This window comes from Sciurus carolinensis, chromosome 2 (genome assembly GCF_902686445.1).
Source record: "Sciurus carolinensis chromosome 2, mSciCar1.2, whole genome shotgun sequence".
Classification (NCBI taxonomy): domain Eukaryota; kingdom Metazoa; phylum Chordata; class Mammalia; order Rodentia; family Sciuridae; genus Sciurus; species Sciurus carolinensis.
This window is the reverse complement of record NC_062214.1, coordinates 77,154,982-77,175,383: the sequence shown is the minus strand read 5'-3', so window position 1 is coordinate 77,175,383 and position 20,402 is coordinate 77,154,982. Positions and strand designations below refer to the sequence as shown.

Here is a 20,402-nt window from a genome sequence, read left to right as displayed (position 1 = left end):
GTTATAGTTTTGTACTTCTCAGCAGTTTAGCATTTTGTATTTTTGTGTTTTGTGACTTTGGAATTACATAATATATCTGTACAGATACATGATATTAGACATTAATAGTTCTGTCCTTGTACCTATATTGATCCTTGTTTTGGGCTGAGAATTGAATCCAAAGTCTTGCACTTGCTGAGCACTCAAGCATTCTACCACTGAACTACATTCCCAGGCTGCTGCATTGATCCTAGAGAGCAGAACCATGTGTCATAAACATGTGTCTTTTATAGTGCCTTGCAGAGTAATAGACACCACAAAGAAGTCTATTGAGACATCCTTGAACAAAAAGCTCTATAATAAAAGACAGTAAAACTGGCTTACGGCCATGGAATTTTGTTATGTTTTTCCTGATAATATTTCTAACCAAAATAATTTTCAAATCTTTCATTTATTCACCCAGTGTTTGAGTACCTCCTACGTGCCTGGCATTGATCATAGAGAAGGAACTGCCAGAACTTGTGGTCTGCTAACCAAATCTTTTCAGTCATGTCTTATTGTAAATAGAAGTCTTATTAGAACACAGCTACATCCATTTCATCACAATTGTCTGTGACTTCTTTTTCACTCACTGCCAAGGTGAATTTGAGCAATTGTGACAGAGGCTGAATGGCCCACAAAACCTAAAATATCTACTGTTTGATGCTTTACAAAGGGAAAATTTTGCTGACCTAATCTAGAATGCTGCAGTTACAACTCTTTCAAACTAAGTAATTGTTTTGTGTGTTAAATTTGTTTTTTTTCTCTCTATCCTTAACAGACTTACTTATTCATTAACCATATTTCAATTCATATGAAAGATGACATTATTATAAGTAGCTGTAGTTGTTTACCTCTCAATTTGTATAGACATTTATTTCCTCAGTAGGCTTTTTCTCTGAAATGGGATGATTTAGTAGCTGTGAGCCTAGATTCTGTCCAGAGATAAACTTCAATTTGTAGTATGTAGATGGGAAACTAGAATGAGGAAGGCTTTTACTCTGGGGTACCAATATCCCAGAGTAGGTCAAAGAATAAAGTGAAGTGTAATCTATCAAGATGTAATAAAATTAATAATTTTGTTTCATCAAGAATATGCCTATATGAAACTTCATGGTGATAAAGAATATATGACTACTAGAACAGCTTAGTAGTCTGCCTTTGTTCATGCTAAGGTTCCAACTCTTTTACCCTCTTGCTTTAGTATAAATGTCAAGTGAAAAAGATAATAGCAAGTTCTTGGTATTATGAAAATACTTTTGACCTCCTGGATCTCTGAAAGAATCTTAAGAATCCCTAGGGAGTTCAGAGAGATGCTTTGGAGTCAACTTAGAGGGTAGACTGCAGCCATTCTGCTCCTGTGGAATCCCACCTCTGTCATTTACAAGTTGGAGATTTGCCTTAAAGGGTAGAAGAGATTCCTTAGAAGGGTTGGGACAAGGAGGTGTGAAGTGTGGTTGAATGCATGAAAGCCATGGGTTATGTGGCTTATAAGCTTTAAGGTCAAAGAGGAGAAAATAAAAAGAAAGCTTATGTATATAGATCTTACGTATTACAAATCTTATTTTATGTTGAGTTCTGTTTTGTGTTTTTGTGAAGAAAAGTTACTGAGTGTCCATGGAAATTTTGAGTGAGTTCCCCTCCTTTTTGCAAAAAAAAAAATATATATATATATATTATATATATATATTATATATATTTTATATATATATTATATATATATTATATATATATTTTATATATATATTTTTTATATATATATATTATATATACACACACACACACACACACACACTAAGTGGCCTTGTGTGTAGGTAAAAAGTAAGTCTTACTCTTTAAGTAATACAGAACCAAGGGCAGTTATTAAACTCATAAAATTACTGTTTGGTATATACTAAATTAGGCAGATTGCTAAATGAACCCATTTCTAAGTGAATTCAATTGGAAAATATGTCAAATGCTTAGAGCATGAGGCTAGGCATTTTTGTCCATTGTACAAACTGTATAACCATATGTTTTTCCTGCTTACCCTGCTGGCAGGCCCCGCTTTCTTCCTTAAACACAAATTCAATTTCTTTAATTTTATTTTTGTGGTACTGGGGATCGGACCCAGAAGCACTTTACCACTGAGCTACATCCCTTGCCCTTTTCATTTTTTGTTTTGAGACAGGGTCACACTAAGTTGCCAAGGATGACCTCAAACTTGTGATCCTCCTGCCTCAGCCTCCCAATTAGCCAGTATTAAAGGCAAATGTACTACCATACCCAGCCAAATTCAGTTTCTTTAGAACAATCTTTTTTAGTTTCTTGCCTTGGAGTAAATACTTACCTACTAGCAGCAGTATGCCGGCAGGTGATAGAGCAGTTTCGGTCATGCTTTCAACAAATACTAAGTGTCCAAGCTGGGTGTGGTGGTGCATGCCTGTAATCTCAGGGGCTTGGGAGGCTGAGGCAGGAGAATCTCGAGTTCAAAGCCAGCCTCAGCAAAAGTAAGGTGCTAATAAGCAACTCAGTGAGAACCCTGTAAAATAAAATACAAAATAGGACTGGGGATGTGACTCAATGGTTGAGTGCCCCTGAGTTCAACCCCCAGTACCAAAAAAAAAAAAAAAAAAAAAAAAAAAAGAATTAAGTGCCTAATCATTTGCCATGCCCTATTTTAAGTATCAGTGAACAAAATGCAAAATGGACAAAACCCCTGTCATCATGAAGGTAATATTTTAGAGGGAAGACAGAATAAGTTTAAAAGTAGATTAAGATAAAGGCATTAAAGAAGAGTAACACTGAGAAGGATTATAAAGTACAGTGGGGGCAGTTTTAAATAGGGTATTGAGAGAGGCCTACCTGAAAAGGTGACATTTGAGCAAAGACCTAAGGGAGATGGAGGGAGCTTAGTCATAAGAATTTTGGGGAATAGAAGGAATGAGTACAAAGATCTCAAGACGGGAACATACCTGGCATGTATATAATGGGGACAACTAGAAGAGGAATCAAGCAATGGCAAGGCAGGGAGTGGGGCGGATTATGAGGATCCCTTAAGTCATCATTATGAGTTGCTTTTACCCTATGTGAGTTAGCCAACCATTGGAGGGTTTTGAATAAGCAACCACTGTGGTTTGATTTATATTTTACCCAAGATCACTGCCTGCTCTATTGAAAATAGACTATTGGAAGGTAAGAAAAGAAGCAGAGACATATACCAGTAACTATATAGTAATTATATTAGTCATCAGTAGCTGCATAACAGATTAGTGCCTTAAAGTAAGTTTAAAACAACAAACATTTTAAAAATGTTTTTAAAGATGCTTAATCTCTTCCCTTTCCTCTTCCTTTATCTTTTCCCCGTTCCCCTTCTTCTTTTCCCTTGTGTAGATTCAACAGAAGTCTAATATACTAAACTATTTTTTAAGTAGAAATTAGTAAACTGGCAGGGTATGGTGGTACCTGCCTATAATCCCAGTCATTCCAGACACTCAGAAGACAGGCAAAAAAGAACCACAAGTTTGAGTCTGGGCAACTTTTAAGACATTTTCTCAAAATGAAGAGGGCTGGAAATATGTCTTAGTGGTAGAACATCTCTGGGTCAAATTCCTGGTACAGCCTTCCCCCTACCCCAAAGATGAACTTAATCTAAAATTTGTATGGAAATGCAAAGAGCCAAGAATAAAAATAACTGATGAAGTCATGAGTAAGAACAATACCAGATATCTGAATCTGGTACTAGATACCCTTAGCAGACAAAGTTTGATTCTTAGTAATTGATTCTAATATTCCTAAGGATATTTTTAAAACTCTAGTAATTTAAAACAGGGTAGACAAATAGAATAGTGAAGCTGAATTGAGAACCAACAAAAAGAGCCATTCATGTGTGATGCCTGTGGTATGGAAAAAGATGAGAATGGGTTGTAGTAGGAAAAGGATGGTCTTTTCAGTAAATATTTTTGGGTCAATTAGATATCCTATAGGGAAAGTGTGCATCTTAAACACTACTTTGTTTCATACCAAAAAAAAAAAAAAAAAAAACCTGATGGATTGTAGATCTAAATATGAAAGTGAAATTGAGAAGAAAAATTTAGAATGTCTTTATGACCCTGGAGTAGGCAAACATTTATTTAACATCTAAAAGCACCAACTATTTTAAAAAAGAACATTTGTTAACAAAATTTAGATTTAGATGATTTTGATCTAAGATACCAGAAGAAAAGTTGAAGCCATAGGAAGCAAAAGGGAAACAATACAACAGAAAACATGCACAAATATCTTTTTTTTGGTCTGAGGATGGAATCCAGGCAGGTATTCTACCACTGAGCCACAACCCCAGCCCATAAAACTTCAGGCACTTAATAGAAGAGGATACAGAACATCCAGATGGCTAATAAGCATATACAAATATGCTCAGCAGACTTAATGGCAGTGAAAATTAATAAGACTACCTTGACGCATTACTACATACCTACAAGAATATTTAAAATAAAAAGGCAGATATGTTAATTTCTTAGGGCTTTTGTAACAAATTAATATAAACTTGGTGGCTAAAAGGCAAAGAAATGTTTCCCTTGATTCTGGAGTCTAGAAGTCAGATACCAAGTGTTACTATATGCCTATCTTAAACCTCCCTTCTCTTTGGCTCTTTATTCAAAGGATACATGTAATTCCATTTAGAGCTCACCTGGATAATCCAGATACATCTTCTTCTCAAAAGGGCCGGGAAGATAGCTCAGTTGGTAGAGTGCTTGCCTCGTAAGTACAAGGCCCTGGGTTCAATCCCCAGCACCACAAAAAAAAAAAAAAAAATTCTAAATTTAATGTCATCTTTTGCTATATGAAGAAGTACTTACAGGTTCCAGGAGTTAGGACATGGACATGTCTTTAGGGCTACCATCAGTCCAGTGCAACAGATAATACTGAATATTGTTGAGATATGGAAGAACCACAATGTTCATACTTTGCTAGGAGAGTGTAAGTTAGTGTAACCACTTTGGCATGAAATAATAATATCCATATACTCTATGACCCAGTATATCCACTGCTAGGTATGTACTGAACCAAACTGTATATGTTTTTCAGCCAGAAGATACATAAAATAACATTCATAATTGCAAAATTTACATTAGCACTAGAATAGATTGTGGTTTACTTATATAGCAGAATGCGCTATGTAACAATAAGAATGAATAAACTACCAGTTAGATATAACAGCATGGTTGAACCTCATGAATAGTTTGAGAGAAGCCAGACACAAAAATGTGTGTATGTGTACTATATATTATTATATTTCCTAAAGTTCAATATCAGGAAAAGCTACCAAGTACAGTACCCTTTTGATGAGATATCATATCTGCCAGTGGAAACTATTTTTATAACAATAACTGAGATTTGTATTTGCTGCAGTAAACTTTATGTGGCCTAAATGTGGAAATGATGCATTAATTATTTGCTGGGAAAGAATATGTAGTATCCCCACAGATGTTATCCTCATGTTAGCCAGACTCGCGCCTTTTTGTCTTTCAGCCCAAGCAACAGCAGGAAAGAAAACCTGACATAGGGAACTGGGGACTGCTATACAGAGAGAACTACAAAGCATCCTCAGTACAGTAAGAACCCTAATCCAAAGTCCCTATTCTTATATCAGAGTGAGTAGCATTTCTCCCATGTTTTATATCAAGTCATATTTTTTGATCTATTTACCTAATGAACTTTCCTAGATTTTTTTGTTATCTCTGAAAACAGACTATCATATGGGCAATATGTGTATGTTCTTGGCCCCACCTTTAACCCCAAACATATAAAAATTATTAGGATATACCATAAATTCTACTTTGTTCCCTTCTAGGATTTCCATTTGCTACAATTGCAGAGAATTAGCCAATTTTAAGTGGTTAATCTTCTAGTCATTAAATAAAGACAGAATGGGGCTGGGAATATAACTCAGTTCATAGAGTGCTTGCCTGTCAAGTACAACAAGCACAAGGCCCTGGGTTCAATCTCCAGCACTGCAAAATAAATAAATAAATAAATAAATAAGTAAAAATAAAGGCAGAAGGTAGGAGGGGCTTTCCTTACCTCTTTTTGTTCCAGTACTAGTTCAGAGTTTATTTGTGAATGATAACAATTTTTTTAAAAATTAATATGTGCTAACCAACCAAACATGACAGTTAAATTTAACCCAGGTTGGCCAATTCACAGCTTCTCTGGACTAACTCATCATTGTGAATTTATATTTCCTCCCTGTTTCCTGGAGGAGGAGAAAGCAAAACAGTAAAGTGAAAAATATTCATGCATTTTATATCTGCCTTAGGCTATTATTAGTCATTCTTACTGAATAGCTGTTTCAGTATAGAAGTTACAAATACTGCAGAGTAAAAACAGTTTTTCGTGATCTCTTTTCTCTCCTTTTTTTTTTTTTTTTTTTGCGGTGCTGGGGATCGAACCCAGGGCCTTGTGCTTGCAAGGCAAGCACTCTACCAACTGAGCTATCTCCCCAGCCCCTTTTCTCTCCTTTTCAATGGGAAATAATTATTTTTTGCTGGACATGAAAACTTAACAATAATGAAGTAAAATATTTTGTAGGATTCATATTAGGCATAATAGGGATTTGAAGAAGATACTTAACAGTTTAGCTGGGAAATGAGTTGTATATTTGTTGAGTTATATTGAGTGCCGCAAGGGGGGAGGTACAGGCAACTTTTTTAGAAATACAGAGCTGAAATAGATAGGATTGTTATAGGCAGAGAACAAAAATGGACAGCATTTACTAAGAAAGGAACCATATGAGTTAAAAACTTGTTTCTAGGAATGAGCATGAACCAAACGTTCTCTACTTTCAGGCAGAGCTGTTTTTGAGCTTCTGCTATGTACTAGGCACTATTTTTATGCTTTCTGTATGCATTATTTAATGTGGTTACACAGATGATTTAAGTGCCCTCTTGGGGAGTTGAGGCTACAGTACTTTAGTAACTTGTCCAAGGTAATAAAACAGCAAAACTGGGATTCGAACTGTTGCCAGCGTGATTCCCAAGCCATTCCCTTTCACATAGTGTACTTTCCAGGGAAATTAAGCTGGTTGGGGTAATTTATGGAGAGCATGGATGATAGGTTGACTATTCCCCTCAGGGGCAATTATTATAAAATAACTAAATCAGAAGTAGTATGATAAGAATTGGGCATTCCAGGAGAAGTTAAATAAGTGGATTGGGAGGAAGGGTAGTAAAATAGAGGGAAAAAATTAAAATAATACATGTGTTATACGTACAGCCTCTGGGTTCAGTCCTCAGTACTAAACAAACAGAAAACAAAACCAAAAACCTTGTAGGTGTGAAGTGACAAGAATTAACAACTGGAAAGAGTATGAGATATTTCATATGAAAATTACTAGAAGTTGCTGATTGAGCTCTAGGAAATGAAGCAAAGGGAAATAAGTTTAATTGACATGTTTGTCATAATTGAGGTTATTTATTTGTATTCATTCATTGCTGTTCTTTTGTCAGAATTTTAAGTTGGTAATAAATTTTCTTAGCAGTCTTAACACATTTAATTTTGAATTTTTCATACTGATAAGAACTTCTTGGGTAAAAAGACATAAAGCAAAAAAAATTTTCTCCAGTGGTTACAGTTAGTTAGGCATGGTGGTGCACACCTCTAATCCAGTGATTGAAGGATCATAAGTTAGAGGCCAGCCCAGGCAACTAGCGAGACCCCATCTCAAAAAATAAAAAGGACTGGGGATGTAGTTCAGTGATAAGAGTGCCCCTGCATTCGATCCCTAGTACTGGAGTGGGGGAGGGGAGTGTTTACAGCTAATTGAAGCTGTATAATGTCTTAAAATAAAATAAATTAATGAAATTTTAAATTAATATTCAAACGAAAATAAGACTTCATGAATGCTCACAATTACCGATTTGTAGAGATATGGAGTCATTTTCCCATTTAAGTTCAATTAAAAGATACTGATGTAGCTACTTGCTAGATGTGCAACTTTGGGAAAATTAAGACTTTTGGGGGGATCATTTTGCTCATTTTAAAATAGTGGCTCAGACCTGTAATTTCAGCTACTCAGGAAGCTGAGGCAGAAGGATCACAAACTCAAGGACAGCCTGGGCAATTTAGAGAAACACTGACTCAAAAAATAACACTAAAAGTTCTGAAGGATGTAGCTAGGGTGGTAGAGTGTCCCTAAGTTCAATTCCCAGTACTGGTGGGGAGGGAGAAGAAAGAAAAGGATATTGGTAACACCAGCATGGGGTGTTCTTGAGAGGAATAAATGATAGATAAGTAAAATAAAAACAGTTCCTGCCCCACGGGAAACTCTGAATAACTACTTTATTGAGTACTCTCTAGGTGGTTAGAGGGAATAATGAGTTATAAATTTGATTATGAATGTAATAAAGAATCTGAACTCATGAATTCTCTTCCATTCATAAATTTTTTAAAAATTATGCCATGCTAATCCATTTTTGTCTGGTAGAGTATTCTCACTGTGTCTCCTGAGATTTGTAGTGTTAGAATCCCACTGTGTAGCAGCAGTTAAGGAATTGTTTTACCTTCTTTTCATCTCTGATCATTTGAATGCCAGATTGATGTGCTCTGCAAGTTGTTTATATACCAAAAAGTTACACCACCAAGGGGCAGCAGGACTTCCAGTTTCTCCATAGCTATTCTATCTATACCATTATACCTTCAGATAAACTTAAGTCATCCTTTTATGACTTTGGATCTTTCAGAATCTTTCATATGAAGCTACTGGTTTTTTTGTTTGTTTGTTTTTGTCCTCAAGATGAAAAAACAGGTTGTATATTTTAAGTTCATGAAAGCTTTTGTGCCTTTTGATTTAAAAAATCATTGTTAATTTGTTGCTGTGCAGGTCATTTAGACTTGAGAAAATTGCTAGAGTTACATGGCTTTGAATTTTAATCTTACTGTTTTGAAGCAAGTATTATAATAGAAAAGCTTTTTGATGGACATATTGTACTTTTTATCTGTGAATATTTACTTGAGGTTTTTGTAGAAGTAGAGTATTTATCTCTTCTGGGTGTTTATGATTGCCAGTCACAATTCTAAAAGATTTGTCAATATCATTTTAATGCCATTAATAGACAATATCATATAGTTATGGTGTAGACCAGTGTTTTTAAGTCTTTTTTTCTCTATGACCCATCACACCCAAGAAGAGCCCTTTGAGACTTTGTGTGTGTGTGTGTGTGTGGTGTGCTAGGGGTTGAACCCAGGGCCTAATGCATGCAAGGCAAGCACTCTACCAACTGAGCTATATTCCCAACTCTATTTTTTTTTTTTTGCGGTACTGGGGATCAAACTCAGGGCCTTGTGCTTGCAAGGCAAGCACTCTACCAGCTGAGCTATCTCCCCAGCCCCTCTATTTTTTTCTTAACTTACGCCCACCTCCATAAAATTTTAAATCCAAAGATAATACTGTATATCTGTTTATATATGTGTGTATATATATATATATATATGTGTATATATATATATATAGTATGTATATCTGTGTTTTATTTATAAAGAGGAAGGGATTCTGTGTGCCTTCTTTCCTCAAAGAATCAATGTTTGCCTCCTTGAGGTGCTACTGCCTATGTTGAAAATGCACATTTTGCTGCAGCAGTGAATTCTCAAAATTTTTGGTTTTAGGACCTTACATTCTCTAAAATTAGTGAATAATATACCCTAAAGATATTTTGTTTGTGAGGATTATATTTAGTGCTAACCATGATGTTATAAATGAAATGGAGAAAAATTTTAAACACTTTATTTTTAAAAAATTGATGCAAAGTACTCCTACCCCCAAAATATACATACTCTTTAGTGATAAGAATTGCATTACTAACACATTTTAGAAAATTCTTTCGGGTCTGGCTTAATAGCAAGATTCTCATGGTTGCCTTTGATTCATCTGATACAGTGCTATAAAGCAAATCTGGGCTCATATGTAGTGGGAAAAAGAAAAAATAATAACTTTTTCAGATAATAGAAGTAGTTGCTCTTTGATACTACACTAAAACTTGACAGCTGCTATTTTGTAAGAAATAGTTGCGTTGTAGAATCTGAAACCACATAAAACCTTTTTGTCCTATCAACTTTGACATCTTTCATTTCGAGTGAATCTTCTGTTCATAAATAATTTTGTACCATCATACATTGGATACTTGGAAAATACTGATTTACTGACTTATGAAGATCTTGCATACATTGATTTAATATTGACTAATCACATTTCATTAATATCACCACTGATCTCACCAGAAACATTCAAAATGTTAGACTTGTGAAGCTTTTTTTTCATTTGAGTGCTCGAATACTATCCTTGAAAGTGAATATTATCAGTGTGACAGGTGCACTTCATTCATTTTCAAGAAAATATCTGCCACATACTGCATTCCAAATAACTAGTTTATCAGTCATATACTGCAGTCCAAATAAATAGTTTTATCAGTCATTTTTTCAATGTGAAAAGGTAATTTAGTCAGCTCACAATGTGAAAAGTTGCACATATTTCTTTATTCATCAGGAATGGTTCATACATGCCTCCCAGTTAACTACACAAAATATTAACAAGATTCATGTGTTTGGGACAAGATTTAATGAAATTAATATACGTATTTTTGAATACAAGGATTGAACCCAGGGGCACTCTACCACAGAGCTATATCCCCTGCCCTTTTTATTTTTGTTTTTGAGACAGGGTCTTGCTAAATTGCTGAGGTTGGCCTCAAACTTGCAATCCTCCTGCCTCAGCCTTCCAAGTAGTTGGAATTACAGGCAAGCACCACTGTCCTAAAATGAATACTTTTTACTGTTGAGAGAGTGGTGGTGAAGACTCTTGACTACTAGTACAGTTTGGTGCCATTGCCTTGTTTGGGCTCCTTGATTAGGCTCTGTTTTATCCACTGTTGCTTTTGTACCACTAGCACTCACATCAGAATGGTGAGAAAGACAAATAACTTGTTATTCTGAAAAGTCTTGACCTCCATAGCCTTTTATGAACCATGCTTTAAATGTGAACTTTGGTGTATCCAGACTTACCTGGATTGAAACCCAGCTCCATCACTTATTGACAACAGTTATCCTGATAACACAACCAGGTAAACATTATACAAAAGAAAGCTATAGGGGCTGCAGGTTGTGGCTCAGTGCTAGAGTGCTTGTCTAGCATGTGAGAGGCACTGGGTTTGATCCTCAACACCACATAAAAATAAATAAATAAATAAATAAAATTAAGGCATTGTGTCCACCTACAACCAAAAACAAGTAAAATGTAGACCAATATCCCTCAGGAACATGGGCCCAAAAAAAAAAAAAAAAAAAAATTAGACATTTGTGTTTTAGACCACATCAATATCTTTTAATTTGATATAATGTTATACAGCTGCAGGAAAGGGAGGAATCTGAAGTAGCATATGTATAAAAAGATTTATGGATTCTGAAATGACTTTTTTATGGAATAAGAAAGAAGCTTGTCAAAATCTTCAATTATATTCCTAGACTAAACATCTAAATACTAAATAGTTTTAGGACATTTTTTTTTAAAGGCAAATATTAAGCCTACTGCTCCTTTTGTAATCCAGTCAAATGCTTTTATTGTTCTTGGTTCTGAAATTTATATTAAATCCTCCCTACCCATCAGCTGTCTTTTCAAACAATTTAGATAAAGGAAAACCTGGTAACAGTGAATAGTGAATTCTTCCCTTAGGTGTTTATCAGTTCAAGAAAATTTCAGTTGCAAAACATTTCCTCCTTTGGTTTGTCTTGTTCTTCATGATCTTTGAACATAAAACTCTCTGCTGTACACATACCCCCATTTTGGAGTAACCTCCTTTTAGGGGGTGGTTGTTTTTTAATAAGAAAGAGCTTGTTATTACCGTCTGTCATGTTATTCATGCCAAAGAACCAATTGCTGTATGGGAGAAATGGCACATGGGGTTCTTCCATCTGCTGTAATTGATTATTGCTTTCATGTGGTTACCAAATAGTTCCTGAGTCGCAGTGTCACTTGACTGATGCTTGTCTTATTAATTTTATTTTTAGTTTTTAAAATTTTAAATACTTTTAAAAATTAATTTTCTTTCCAATTAGGTTAGTAGTATCTTTACCTTACGGAATCTTGAAAGTACAGAAAAGGTATTAATCAGGGGGGGAAAGTCATTAGTTTTGCTATCTGTGGATGTTTTCTTACTGCCCTTTTTGATGATTGATAGATGCTCTTTTCATCCTAATTGGCAACATACTGTGTGTGTGTGTGTGTGTGTATTTCTTTTGGGGAGGGTACTGGGGATTTAACCCAGGGTGCTCAACTCCTGAGCCACATCCCAGCCCTTTTATTTTTTGAGACAGGTCTTACTAAATTGCTGAGTCTGGTCTCAAACTTGTGATCCTCCTGCCTCAGCTGAGGCACTGGGATTATAGCCACTATGCCCAGCTCAGTTGTATATATATTTCATATTGTACCTTTTCATTCATTACCAACATTTTTTCCATCAGAAAATATTCTAAAATATTAATGACTGCATAACTTGTCATTAATATGTATCATACTTTTAAAAAATCCATTATAATGTTTAGATTATGTTCAGTTTATCAATATTATGAATATGCTGTGAAGCGCATGCCTTGTTTATTGTTCTAGTTACTCTATAGGACTGGTCCTTAAAGGAGAATGATTGAGAGAACAATGTTTGTCTTTTATAGGACTCTTTTTAAAAAAAATTTATTTATTTTAATTGTTTGTTCTATTTAGTTATACATGACAGCAGAATGCATTTTGATTCATTGTACACAAATGAAGTACAACTTTTCATTTCTCTCATTGTACACAGTGTAGAGTCACACCTTTCGTGTAATGATACAGTACATGGGGTAATGATGTCAAGTCTCATTCCACCATCTTTCCTACCCCCCGCCCCCTCCCTTCCCCTCATTTCCCTCTACACAATCCAAAGTTCCTCCATTCTTCGCTTACCCACCTCCTGTACACACACACCCATTATGTATCAGTATCCACTTATCAGAGAAAACATTTGGTCTTTGGTTTTTTTGGATCTGGCTTATCTTGCTTACCATGATATTCTCCAGTTCCATCCATTTACCTGCAAATGCCATGATTTATTCTTTGTGGTTGAGTAATATTCCATTGTGGTGTATATACCACAGTTTCTTTATCCATTCATCTTCTGAAGGACATCTAGGTTGGTTCCACAATCTAGCTATTGTGAATTGAGCTACTATAAACATTGATGTGACTGCATCACTGTAGTATGCTGATTTTAAGTCCTTTGGATATAGGCCAAGGAATGGGATAGCTGGGTCAAATGGTGGTTCCATTCCAAGTTTTCTAAGGAATCTCCATACTGCTTTCCCGAGTGGCTGCACCAATTTGTAATCCCACCAGCAATGTATGAGAGTACCTTTTCCCCCTCATCCTTGCCAATACCTTTTGTTGCTTGTATTCTTGTTAATAGCCATTCTAATTGGAGTAAGATGAAATCTTAGGGTAGTTTTGATTTTTATTTCTTCAGTTGCTAGAGATGTTGAACATTTTTTCATATGTTTATAGATTGATTGTGTATCTTCTGTGAAGTGTCTGCTCAGTTCCTTAGCCCATTTATTGATTGGATTATTTGTATTTTGGGTTTAAGTTTTTTGAGTTCTTTATAAACTCTGGAGATTAGTGCTCTATCTGAAGTGCATGTAGCAAAGATTTTTTTCCCACTCTGTAGGCTCTCTCTTCACATTATTGTTTCCTTTGCTGAGAAAAAGCTTTTTAGTTTGAATCCATCCCATTTGATTCTCGTTTTTATTTCTTTCCTTTTAGGAGTCTTGTTAAGGAAGTCTGGTCCTAAGTCAACATGATGATTTGGGCCTATGTTTAGAGATTAGTGTAACATATAGCAAAACTTATGATGTATATTTTTCATTACTAGAAGGGTCCAACTGAACTATATTTAAAGAGTTTTTCTTAATTTCAAATGGTATGGTCTTCAAAACAGGTCTTCTCACAAATTAAAAAAAGAAAGAAAGAAAAAGAAATGTTCAAGTCTATGCCAGAGTTGCTGATGTAGAAATAAAGGGTCTATGGTCAAGGAAAAACAAACACAAAAACAGGCCTCTTTCCTTGTGTAGAGTTGATTGGAGATAAAAGTTCAGTGTGCCCTTTGTTTTTTATTTTCTATTAACTTTTGCCCTAGCTCTTGGGACTGTTGTATAGAGTGGTTGGTGGGGAGGGGTGTGGTGCATATGTGGGGTTTTATCCTTTATTATATAGAAAGCATATTAGGATAATTATTACTGAAGTCTTGTGTCTGAGTTCTTTATTAATTCTGTATAAATTTCAGGTGTGCAACAGAGGAACATGGCTCAAGAAACTAATCACAGCCAAGTGCCTATGCTTTGTTCCACTGGCTGCGGATTTTATGGAAACCCTCGTACAAATGGCATGTGTTCAGTATGCTATAAAGAACATCTTCAAAGACAGAATAGTAGTAATGGTAGAATAAGCCCACCTGGTAAGTAATTCTGTAATTACAGTGATCTCGGTAATTCAGCATCTCATAATTGAAATACACTTGTTTGGCCTAGTGTATCCAAAACCATTTTCTGCTGTCACATGGTACTTGCATTACCACATTTATCTTAGTAACATTTCTTTTATACATTGTGATTGTCATGGTGGAAAGTAGGGACTAAGAGTAATAGTGTAAAGCCATTCCACAATCTTATTTGCTGTGCTACAAAAACTCTTACTACCTTAAGAAAACAGGCATAACTCAAGTAAATGTAACTATCCTTGGAAAGTAAAGTAATGGAGCATGGGCAATAAGAGGACTTTGGTGTTTTTTGTGTTTTTTTTTTTTTTAAGATGTTGTTGGTCTGTCCATAGTATAGAACCACTAACATGAATTATGGTACTGTTACAGCAACTTCTGTCAGTAGTCTGTCTGAATCTTTACCAGTTCAGTGCACAGATGGCAGTGTCCCAGAAGCTCAGTCAGCATTAGACTCCACATCTTCATCTATGCAGCCAAGGTAAGGTGGACTTTCCAGATTGTAATTGGAAAACTTGTGAAAAATAAGGAACAATTTTTTTATTTTTTTGGCCAGTTCTATTAAGGAAAACTGTGTAAGCTACTTTAGGATTAATTGTCCTAAAATTATATCTAACTCACTAATTAGAAAAAGGTTATTTTTTTTTTCACTTGGAAGTGAGATCTTTTAAGTCTTAGATTTCCTTTTCAAATATCTCTTCCTTTATTCTTCCTCATACTATATCCTGACCCACCCTCTAAAGTCATTTTGAAGAGTTTTGAGTCCGTTATTTAAATTGCAGCCTTAGTCTGCAAGTATTATTAGTACTTTGCATTTAAGAACTATTCTCGTTGGCTGAGTGTGGTGGCACACACCTGTAATCCCAGTGAATTGGAAGGCTAAGGCTAAGGATCACAAGTTTGAGGCCAACCTTGGCAACTAAGTGAAACACCCTGTCTTTAAATAAATAAGTAAAAGTAATAAATAAATAGAGGGCTGGGGATGTAGCTCAGTGGTAGAACACCCCTGGGATCAATCTCCTGTACCGCAAAAAAAAAAAAAAAAAAAAAAAAAAGTCTTGTCACAGGTTCTCTTTAATACCATAATTGGGTATTATATTTGGTACTTATATTTGTTTTGTGTCATATTTTTCTTTATAACTCTAAAGTCAGAGTTAGAAGCCTGCTTACAGAAATATTTCAGTTTTATTCTTTTGGAACCAGTACATTTGTACCTTTTTTTTTTTTTTTTTCCTAATTCATGAGTTACTCAGTTCTGTGCCAGAATATCATTTACATCTTTGCATTAGGATTCTTTGAACATACCTTTATCATGCTACTGTTCATTTAGTGCATTCACATGGTATTGCTTTGTTTCCAAAACACATACTTCTAGCCCAAATTAGTCTCCATTTCAAAGCTCTGTGATTATGTTATAAACAGGTGTGTTGGTGTTCTTATTGATCTACTTAGGTAAGTTGATTCTTAACTTATTATGTTACTTTAGTTAATATGTGTAGAGATCATTTTTTAAATTGAAATAATGCTGGGATATGATGGTACGCACCTGTTGTCCCAGCACATGGGAGTCTGAGGTGGGAGGATTGCTTTAGCCTAAGAGTTTGAAACCAGGCTGGGCAACATATTGAGGCCTCATCTCAAAACAAACCAAAAAAAATTTTTTTCCACTAATAAAATAAAATTTAAAATATTTTTGCTTTTATAGCCCTGTATCAAATCAGTCACTTTTATCAGAATCTGTAGCATCTTCCCAAGTGGACAGTACATCTGTGGACAAAGCAGTACCGGAAACAGAAGATCTGCAAGGTTTGCATATGAACTACTAGCATGTAGTTTATCATTTATTAACTCTTGAGTATTACAGGCCAAACCCTAGCCTAAGTGCATGTATTAAAAATTGCCTCCTTAAAATATTTATGTTTTCATTATGAAGAGAATATTTTAGGGGCTGGGATTGTAGCTTAGAGCACTTGCCTAGCACAAGTGAGGCACTGGGTCTGATCCTCGGCACAATGTAAAAATAAATAAATAAAAATAATTTTTAAAGTTATTGTTTTAAAAAGAATATTTTATATCCTCAAGTATTTAACTGACTGGAATGTGGGGAGTTCCACTTACATATAATTATATCAGCATAAATAGAAGATTCAGAATTTATTTAGATTGAAAAATATAGGTTAATGACCATAAGGAAGTGTTATTTCTTTTAAAATTTTGGCCAGTTGAATTTTTAAAATATTTCCTCTCCAAGCAAAGGAATGTGGTTCTTTGGATTTCTGACTAGATTATCTGAGAAACTGTTCTACTTGGTTGGCAGGCACCCCTCTTTCCCCATCTGTGACTTACAGTGCAGTAGTCACATTCAGTTACTTGTATTCACAAGCTGTGGTGCCTCACATTCTTTCCATGCTCTTTATATCCCAATTATACATGAATCAGAGTAATCTAAGGAGACTTGAAAGTTTTATGATGTCTTTCTTAGCAGGGAGACACAGTGCAAGGAGGTCATTTAGGAGGCTTTTAAATAATCTCTGCTTAGTTAGTTACATTCTCCTAATGTGTTAGCCAAGGGTGAATACTCTGGAAATAAGCCCAAAGATGAGCAGTGTGTCATATGGCATGATTTAAAGAGAGAAAATGCCTTGATCAGTGACTGTCCATTGTGCATGGTGTTGGGATGGTAGTAACAGATATATCAGGCAATATTTGTTAAAGTTTGTTAAATTTTGAATTTAAGTTAGCTAATTCTCCTTGGTTTTTATCTCATTCCCAACAAATGATTGACATAACTTGCCAATTTGCAAGATTTTACTATAACAAACAAATATACTATGTGCCAACATAAGTTCTAATCTTCCTAGCATATTATAAATTCATAAATATGAATCATAAGTGAACAATTTTTGTTTTTTTTAGTTAAATAGAAAAATTTAAGCCGGGTATGATGTCACACATCTGTAATCCAAGCAACTCGGGAGGCTGAGATAGGAGGATCACAAGTTTGAGGCCAGCCTCAGCAACTTAGTGAGACCCTGTCACAAAATAAAAAGGGCTGGGGATGTATGTAGCTCAGTGGTAAAATACCCCTGGGTTAAATCAACATTACAAAAAAATTAATTAATTAAGGAAGGAAGGAAGGACAGACATGAGGGATACTTTGAAAGCAGAAATAGGAAAAATGTCAAGATTCAGTTATCCACTGTATCAGATAAGACAAGGGGTCTCAAAGCTCCTGGTTTTATCATAATGGCAGTGGTGTGGTTTCTTTACACAGGGAGACTGAAAAGGTAGCATGGTTAGAGGAAATTTTAAAAAGTGAGGTGGAAGTGATCAAATTTCAAAATGAAGAGATCTTATTTGGAGATACAGGTAGATAGTAGGCATTTAAATGTGTGGAGTGACCAGTATTGTGCCTGAGATTTAGAGGTCCTGGGCATAGGTTGAAAAATGAGTTTAAAAACAACAGAATAAAAAATTTAAAAATAAAAACAAGAGAACAGTCAGGAAGGTGAGCCAGCAAAGGACAGAGGAAGAAGCCATCTAGATCCTCATCAGTTTCAGACTATGGAAGCCAAAGGAGAATTTCTAAAAGCAAGGGTTGAATAGCTAGCAGTTTTGAGAGAAAGAGAAGTTGAGAAGGAAGAAAACAGCCTGCTAAACACAAAGATGTTATGTCTTATGACAGAACAAATTTTAGAATGTTGGCTATGAAAACAATTGTAAAGCTTAAGGACAAAATAGTGATTGCTATATAGTTTAACAAAGAATAAAGATTATAGGTTGGTGAACTAATATATGAAGTACTTCTATACCATCTGGTATATGGAAAACATAGTTTACTCCAACTGTCTCTGAGTACAAAGGTGATCGGTAATGCCATATTAAGAGAAATCTTTTAAAAATTTAGGTTCAGGCTGGGGTTGTAACTCAGTGATAGAGCACTTGCCTAGCATGTGGGTTTGATCCTCAGCACCGCATAAAAATAAATAAGGTATTGTGTCCATCTACAACTAAATGTTTTTTTGTTTTTTTTTTTTTTTAATTTAGACTCTTCATGTGTGATTTAAAGGACTTTTAAGTTGTATTTAACTTTTTTTTGAGACCAGGAATTGAACCCAGGGGTGCTTAACCACTGAGCCACATCCCCAGACCTTTTTTGTACTTTATTTAGAGTCAGGGTTTCACTGAGTTGCTTAGGGCCTCACTAAATTGCTGAGGCTGGCTTTGAACTCTTGATCCTCCTGCCTCAGCCTCCGAAGCTGCTGGGATTACAGGCATGCGCCACCATGCCTGGCTAAGTTGCATTTAACTGTTAAGCACCTTAAAAAAGAAGTCGGCCATTCATAGTTTCAGCATAGCAAATATATAGACAAATCAGTTGAGCTTAAGAGATTAGTTTTCAACATGTAAAATATATATATATAGATATAGATATAGATATCTATACACACACATGTATGCATGATTTCCCTGTTTGATAACAAATTCAAAGAGTGTTTCTTCCTCTATTTTAAGGTAGGTGAAAAGAAACATAAAAAGTCTCTGACTGAGTCATGTGGTCATTTGAGCTAAAAATGGAACCCAGGTACCAGACTGTAGGCCAGTATTCTTTCCACTAGACAGTTGTGTATATTGAACTGTGTGGATATGTGGGTTCTTGTTGACATATCCAGTCCCCTCTCGGTTCCCAGGGTAGGATCAGCTGTTTTGGCAAGCTACCCAGGTAATCTGTTTTCTCCCTTTTCACTCTGTGTGCCCCCCACAAAGGAAATTTATTTAAACAGGAAGACCATCCCTCAGGGAGAGTGTATATGAGTAGCTGCTGTGTGGCTAAATAAGAATTTCCTAACATTTTTCATTGGGGTTTTCAGAACAGCTTTTTTCTCTATAGGTATTCTGCTTATAATTAGGGAATGCTGCCACCAGGTGGGTGGTACTGCTTTCATTTTGGCTTTTTGGCTCTGAAGAGTTTTCCTCATATTTAAATGAGAATTTAGCATATTGCAGCATGTTTGTCATTTAATTATGTTTTTAATTTAAAAAATAGCAGTACCTCATGTGGTGTCACTTAGGAATGTAGGTCAGATTCCAGTTCACAAAAACTAGATTTTGGTGCTGGGGTTGTGACTCAGTGTTAGAGCACTCACCAACATGTGTGAGGCACTGGGTTCAATCCTTAGCACCACATAAAAATAAATAAATAAATAAATAAAGGTGTTGTGTCCATCCACAATTAAAAACAATATTTTTTTTTAAACTAGCTTTTATTGTTGTTTAAATACTTTAAAGCATTTTGGTGTACTTGGAACTGTCATACTTAATTGACTGACTTATTAAACAGTATGCTTGACTTTGATTTCCCTTTCAGTCCCAGATCTTGGGTCATAACTAAAAAGAATGGAATTTAGAGATAGAGGTACTGTTTTCATATCTTGATAACTTCTCTCAGACATGTTTTTTATTATTTTTAAAGGAGAATAATAGCCTAATCCACTTTAATAGGATATTAAAAGTTTATTGAGCACAAAGGCGAAATGAGCTTTATAGATTGCAAAGGATATTTTTTAACTTTGTGCATTGTCCAAGTAATTTGGAAGTTATAGGAGACTTAGAATAAGAATTATAAAGCTTCCCCAATAGTAGAATAAAATGATACTAAGGTGGTGAACTGTACATCATTGAAGATTTCTAGGAACACTCAGTTATTGTTAAGGTATTGGAAAATGCTGCACTAAGTGGAGGGTGAACTGGAATTTCCAGGTGCTTTCCAAATCTGAGGGTTCTTGACTTCATACAAAGATGATTTGTTAAATCATTAGTTCTCAGCAAAGGGGA

General features: G+C 35.3%; 1 protein-coding gene and 1 long non-coding RNA gene across 8 annotated transcripts in view; one reads left to right on the top strand and one right to left on the bottom strand.

The window, feature by feature from the left end:
* Zfand6 (zinc finger AN1-type containing 6) overlaps window positions 1-20,402 on the top strand; it is a 71,434-nt gene that overhangs the window by 41,074 nt on the left and 9,958 nt on the right. For 4 of the 7 annotated variants that reach the window (XM_047541696.1, XM_047541701.1, XM_047541699.1 and 1 more), the window contains 3 exons: window positions 14,358-14,528; window positions 14,940-15,048; window positions 16,273-16,373. In XM_047541696.1, coding sequence (XP_047397652.1) covers window positions 14,375-14,528; window positions 14,940-15,048; window positions 16,273-16,373 — 364 coding nt within the window. In that variant the 5' untranslated portion in view covers window positions 14,358-14,374. Of the gene's footprint in view, window positions 1-5,529; window positions 5,652-14,357; window positions 14,529-14,939; window positions 15,049-16,272; window positions 16,374-20,402 lie in introns of all 7 variants that reach the window. The other 3 variants (XM_047541697.1, XM_047541700.1, XM_047541698.1) reach the window with 2 other exon arrangements.
* LOC124977826 (uncharacterized) overlaps window positions 13,819-20,402 on the bottom strand; it is a 36,677-nt gene continuing 30,093 nt past the window's right edge. The window contains exon 4 of the long non-coding RNA XR_007107266.1: window positions 13,819-15,081. This is a non-coding gene — a long non-coding RNA (uncharacterized LOC124977826). The remainder of the gene's footprint in view (window positions 15,082-20,402) is intronic.